The 6823-nt window shown below is 38.1% G+C and overlaps 1 protein-coding gene across 1 annotated transcript in view; it reads left to right on the top strand.

Moving 5' to 3' along the window:
- Nucleotides 1–6347, top strand: part of LOC117106328 (UV excision repair protein RAD23 homolog B-like) — a gene marked incomplete in the record, with an annotated part of 9008 nt that extends 2661 nt beyond the window's left edge. The window contains 6 exon segments of the mRNA XM_033247701.1: nucleotides 1–102; nucleotides 1476–1695; nucleotides 2170–2359; nucleotides 3365–3492; nucleotides 4223–4423; nucleotides 5454–6347. Of these exon segments, the coding sequence (XP_033103592.1) occupies nucleotides 1–102; nucleotides 1476–1695; nucleotides 2170–2359; nucleotides 3365–3492; nucleotides 4223–4423; nucleotides 5454–5567 (955 nt within the window).
- Nucleotides 6348–6823: the final 476 nt, after the last annotated feature.

The following is a 6823-nucleotide window of genomic DNA, read 5'->3' as shown; positions in this document are numbered from 1 at the left end:
TTCAACTGTCACAGAAGCTGCTCTGCCAATCCCAGATACTGCAGATTCAAATTCACCTCAACAAGAGACAGCAGAACCAGAAAAAACTCAGGCTAGGGCCAGGTAAATCAACTCTATCTATTAAGAAGGACATCAGGTACTAGTGAGGTGATATCAAAATTAGCCACATTTCAGTTTTGTGAACATCTTTAACACTCTGACAGCCAGGGGTTTGAAAAAATAGTATCAGCCACCACTAGATTTTTAGCAAATTTTAACACTTTTCCGAAGCTCGTTGAGGTGTGGTGACCAGATTGACATGTAGTGAATACTACAAGAACTACAAACATCTTAGCTTTACAATGGTACCAAACACTTTGCTCTAATCACAATTTGTGATCCGTAACAGTAAAATGAAAATGACTCACTTTTGGAGATTTACACAATTTTGCAAAACAAAATTGAGAAAATCGCGATTTTGTAAAAGTAAAGCAATACCGCTCAACGCTAATGTAAACAAACAAATAGTGAAATATCTACGGTCCAGACTGAATATAGTGTTCAAATTGTTAGTACATGTCGGTAATTACCCCATCTAATGGATTCCGTAAAAAAAACCTGAAACACAGAGATCTCTGTGTTTGGCGGTCAAGCTCTGCGTTTGACGGGCAGAGTGTTATTGGAGAATAATATAACAGTATATGTACTAATAAAATTACTCAAATCAAGCAAAAAACATGTAATTTCAGCACATACTGAAAACACTATAAGGATATGACTATTTTTATTTTTGTTTAATGTAATTGCTGCGAAGCAGCCAATTCATATTCTTGACAGCAATTTGATCTCTGAAAGGTCATAAAAACTATCGCCTAAGACAACTGAAAAGCGGAGTTTCCTTCTTTCGTTCTGCCGGGTAAAATCAATTACTTTAGGCGACGTTTGTAGACTAACCTACTCGTACCAACGTCGGCATGTCGCGACGCTGGGTACTATTCAGCGTTTTTATTATATTTCTAGGTTTCCTATTTCTGCGTTTAATCGGCTCATGTCTCAGCCACAATATTTTGAGGCCAATATTATTTACGAACCCAGTTAAACTTATTTACTAGCCTATTTCAACGTGCTAATTATTACATTTAGGCGACGCTTGTTGTAGACTGGCATAGTGTTTTCGGAAATAAATACCATTTTATACACATGAGCAGATCGATTCGCCAGCAGCGAGTCATCGGCCAGCGAGTAGCCAGCAGAGAGATGTCACTGCAGCAAAACACTATTGTACACGGCACCAACGCTGTTCTAATATAGACAATGGGTCGTGCTCATATTATTTGTTATATTTTTATTATTCATTATATTCACTTGACTCGCATAAATAATTTTGTTCGAAGAACATTTTATGCAGTTGTACTTTGCAGCACTTCACTTGCAATTTGCAATTTCTAGTTATTATTATTGTTGTATAGTTGTTTGAATTGTTATTTTGATTTCAGTGTTCCTATCCCTGTCTCTGAGGCAACCGATGCTCCTGCAGACATCGAGGGTGCAAGCGCTAGTGCATTGTCACAAGCTGAATCAGCATTAGTTATTGGTGCTGAGTATGAACAAATGGTCTCTCAACTGATGGCCATGGGCTTCGGAAGGGACAAGGTTACGCTGGCCCTGCGCGCCAGCTTTAACAACCCAGACAGAGCTACTGAATATTTGTTAAGCGTTAGTATCATTTTGCTGTTTTATTTGACGTAATGAAGAAGACAAAAAATTTAAAAAACAGATCAAAGGTCAGGGCAACTTAAGCTTTATAAATCATGTGTAAGTCAGCTACCTTGTAGAAGCGGTTGGCGTATCGATTGTGGCTTGGACTCCTAACCTTGAGGTCAGGGGTTCAAAACTCTCGCTGTGCAAGTTGTTTGTGTCCTTGGGTAAGGTACTTTATCTACGTTTGTCTCTTTACCCAGGAGTATAAATGGGTACCTGGTAGGATGTTGTGGCATTGAATGTTGTAGTTTCGTGCGCTAAAGAAGTAGCGAACGACTAGGGATCCTCCTCGGGGAGCAGAGAAGGTTGCACTTTGTGCTGGTTTGCCATTGTACGTTATCCAGTGACCAAGGGTAATAATGCTCACGCCTTTGATCATTCAATTCAGAATTGGCGCCTTCATTCATTAATTTTTTTAATTTTTTTTAGGGAATTCCAGAAAGTGTTACCAGAGAAATGAATGCAGCAGCAGAGGCCCAACAAGCTGCCGTACAAGGTGCCCAGCCCGCGGCGGACCAACCACCTGCAGCGGCACCACAACCTGCCCCAGCATCTACTGGTGGTCAGCCCGCAGCTGTGCCACCAGCTCAAATACCTGGCCAAGAGGCTAGTAGTGCAGGTTAGTGTATGATTAAATGTTAAGTTTAGAAATATATTTTTGTTAGCCTATTAGACTTTTTTCCTGGTCTATGAACTGTTGTTATTGTTACATGTGATTTTTATTAATTTTTATTCATGTTTATATGTAGAATTTATGGCATTTGTACACATCATTCAATTTTTATAACAATTTGCTCAAGTACTGTTTCATCATAAAGGACCGTTCACATCAAATTTGTACGATTTCCAATCTGGACTCCGGATCCGTACCGATGGATATGAGAGCCATTTGTATCGTGTACTCCTACTTTTTTTCTCTTCTCAACCAATCAGCAACAAGCTTGGTTGGTTCGAACCAATCGAACGCATATGTACTTAACCCGAACAACCGTGTTCCGTGCGCAATGTGAACACAGCGTTTAAAAAGCGTAGCAACTCACAATTTTTTGTCCGGGCTCCAGACCAGATCCGGTCTTGATGTGAACGTAGCTTAATAATGAAGTTCAGTAATACAGTTGAACTTGCCTAAGTCGAATCCAAAATGCCACTGAAATATTGTTCGACTTAGATAAAATTCGACATATAGATCGTTAATGCATGGAAAACACAACAATTTGGCATGTAAAATAAGATTATTATAGACTTAGAAATTATTCAACTTAAGCAAGTTTAACTGTATTCTGTTTGATCAGACAGAAATCTGATAAGCAGAGAAAGCCACTTAATCAGTGGCGTGTCTAGAAGTCTTGAAATGGGGGCTGAATGGTGGGGCATGAATATGAATTGGGAGGCTCGATGATTAGGAAAGGGGGCCTTAGCTAACCAGTTAAGGTGATTTCAGGTGGTTTTTAACTATGTGAGCTTGATATTTTTTTTTGCTTTGAAAATTTGCAATGGGGGGAGGAGGTGCAAGTATTTTTGAGAAAGCATGCTATGTGGTGCAGGCTACATACACCCCTGCACTTAATCACAAAGCTGCTTGTTTTTACTCTCTGAAATGTCTATACTCTACTGATTGTTTCAGAGGATCCACTAGGATTTTTACGTCTTCAACCAGAGTTTCAACAAATGAGACATATGTTACGGCAAAACCCACACCTCCTGCCCGCTCTTCTACAACAGCTAGGTCAATCAAATCCACCGCTATTACAGGTACAGTATTTCTATTATTATTAATGTTGTTATTGATGGATATCACTAATATTTAAAAATGTCTTTTTGAAGGATTGCATACTGCATTATTTATTTTGACTAGATTTTACAAAAATTGCGATAAAAGAGTAAAGTTTGCTTGAGTTCTGTCAGGACTATAAAATTTGATTTGACAAAAACATGTGACATGCCTACGTATGGTCATAATGACATCACATCATGACCATATATAGGCACATCATGACTATATATGGGCGTAAAACAGTTTTTTTGTCAAAGGAAATTTGATAGTTTGGGCAGACACCCGGCTAGTCTCATAAGGAACATAGTTATTAAAAAAAGGATAGACACAATTGGCAGCCAGATTTACATGACCTCTACTGGCATTAGCGTATAATCAAGAGTCCGCGATCCACCCACTGCAAGTGCCACTCACTGTGATTTTATGCTGGCTCTAGGATCACAAAGCATCTGAATTTCAGAGCCTAAAATGTAGAGAGAATGCTAGTATGAATATTAGAAAACTATTTTAAACAATCATCAACTTTTCCCTTCCATTATTTTTCTTCTCAAACTTTCATTGTGTCATTGTTTTAAAACCAGAAGATTTCTTCCTCTTTCTATACTTTTACCCTGAGCACACTTCATTCTTTACCCTGGTAAAGTGCAGTGCCTTGTCCTTGAATAAATTGAGAGGTCTGATAACAATGTTCAATTGTTTTTCCAACAGCTTATCAATCGACATCAGCAGAGCTTCATAGAACTTCTGAATGAACCTGAAGGAAGTGGCGGAGGTAGCGGTGGTAGCGGTGGTAGTGGTGGGGGAGTAACTGGGGGTGGAAGTGGGGGAGGAACTGGGGGTGGGCCCGTCAGACAGCCTACACAAGTCTCAATTCAAATCACACCGGAAGAAAGGGAAGCCATAGATAGGGTAAGTGTACCTATTCTAAGAAAAGTAGCCTATACAGTACTACAGTGTTACGTCACGATACCACATGATGCTACCCTGTTGCTATCGTTGCAAAAAACGTTCAACTGGGCGTCATTTCCTCCACTGACAAACCATTGATCCAAATTTCTAACGTAATTATTAAGATGTTCTATCTTACTTTTTCTTTTTAAATTTTAATTGATGTTTAAATGTGTGTTGGATAACTAATAAAATGTGAGCTTTTGTGTTTTTAGTACATTTTGATGGTAAAATATTAGATTTTAAATTGCCTATTCAAGAAAGCCTATGCAGTTATTCAGGCGTAATGAACGGTAACCTACGTCTGTTGACAACAGAGAGCGCCACCTGGTGTCTTGACGACATGACCTGTACGCAAAACCGTGCCTTTTTGCAGAGAATACAAAATGCACAGAAACTCTGTTTTTATCCTGTTATAATAGAACTGGCTGGCTTAATTCCAAAGCATTCAAGTCCTAAATAAATTGTTACTGAATAGCTCTTTGGTGTGAAATGATGCAAAGCAAGTACAGCATTGTTAATGGGCATGGGCAACATTATTGCATACACATATCTATTTGGCTCCTCCATTTATTGTGTAGGGTCCCATTGTATACACATTATCTGTCTGCCTCTTCCATTTATTGTGTAGGGGTCTCATTACATACACATATGTGTTTGCCTCCTCCATTTATTGCGTAGGGGTTCTATTACATACACATATCTGTCTGGCTCAATTTATTGTGTCAGGGTCCCATTGCTTACACATATTTGCATGTCAGCCTCTTCCATTTATTGTGTAGGGGTCCCAGTGTATAAACATATCTGTCTGCCTCCTCCATTTGTTGTGTAGGGGTTCTACTACATACACATATCTGTCTGGCACCATTGTTTGGATAAAAACAAAAAAAACCTAAGAAGTTAATTGGTGCCAGAAACATGAATGAAATTTATCCAAAAAAAATGATATTCAAAATCCGTGAATCATTTGTTTTCTTTCTTTTTTTAACAGCTGAAACAGTTAGGTTTCTCAGAAAATGATGTCATCCAGGCATACTTCGCTTGCGAGAAGAACGAAAATTTAGCAGCAAATTTCTTGCTTCAAACAGATTCAGACGACTCTTAAAAATATGTATTGGAAAACCTTATTTACAACCATCTCCTAATGCTTTGATAAGCATCAAACACTCATTAGCCCTGGGCAACACGTTAACGACCTTGAAGCACGCAGTTAACACGGACATGCAGCGTGCCGATTCGAAGAACATTTCTAGGCTGCTCTTGAATAATTTTAAAAAGTTGAAAAATTACAAAAAACCACTAACTTTGATGTGAATAACTAAGGGTGTTTTTCGCAGTCAGGTATAAAAATAAAATGCTGTTTGTGCATGCTAATGAAACTCATAGTGTAATGCATCATGGGAAGGTGTATAGAAATTGCTTATATCACTGCTCATAGCATATGCATTGCATTGTATTATTTAGCTGCCAGTTATGGCAGAAAGAGTTTGACATGCAACTGGTTTTTGTAATGTTGTCGAAAATAATATCGGATATAGGCCATCCTAATCATAATAATAGTGGTTATTAGCTATGTTTTTTGGCTTTGGATGTTTTGTTTGGATTTTTGTTCCTCCTGACATGCAAACCCAAGCCTACTTTTTTACTGCTACATTTTGTCTCCCCTTCATGGGGGAACTCAACATGCATATGTTTGGAAATGCTAGAAAGAAGAGAAATTCTATACTTTGTATTAATGTGTAAATGATTGCACTTGTAACCATTGTTGAACCTTATAATAATAGCCCTGCATGTTTAACTTTCAAAATGTTTGTTAATAAACAAAGCCATTTGTATTCATTTTGAAAAAGAAACATAATTATCAAGCAAGTGAAACCAGAAACAATGTGGGTCTATTTTAATGTTCACTTTGCATTGCTTTCTTCACAATTTTAATTCTGATTCATTATTTGTTTATTCGAAGATAAATAAGACAATTAATGCAAGGACTTTTAACTGTTACCAGGATAGGAAGCTGGCTGGTTTAAGCTGTCTAACTTGAATTAGCCTTATGTGCAGTATTGTTATGCAAATGAGCCAGATAAACACAATCTGCACATGCTCAGAAAAACAAAACTTTCCTTAGCCACATCATGGCCACACTGCGTATCGGCTAGGCGTACAGCTAGGCCTAGCCGAGAATTACGGTACGGTAAAACAAAGCAAAATAGGGGTACTAATTTCACTTGGCATGCAAATCAATCATACTTACACACTTAAAAACAAACTAGTCTACCAATAAAATCACCTGCAAGTTAAGATATAAGGCAAGTATGTCTACAAATTTGATTTTAAATTGATGTGATTAGGCTAGCCTAGACC

The sequence above is a fragment of the Anneissia japonica genome, unplaced genomic scaffold, assembly GCF_011630105.1.
Source record: "Anneissia japonica isolate Jap-2015-1 unplaced genomic scaffold, ASM1163010v1 scaffold287767_len825999_cov190, whole genome shotgun sequence".
Taxonomy (NCBI): domain Eukaryota; kingdom Metazoa; phylum Echinodermata; class Crinoidea; order Comatulida; family Comatulidae; genus Anneissia; species Anneissia japonica.
The sequence above is the reverse complement of the archived record's forward strand: the minus strand, read 5'-3'. Positions and strand labels throughout refer to the sequence as shown.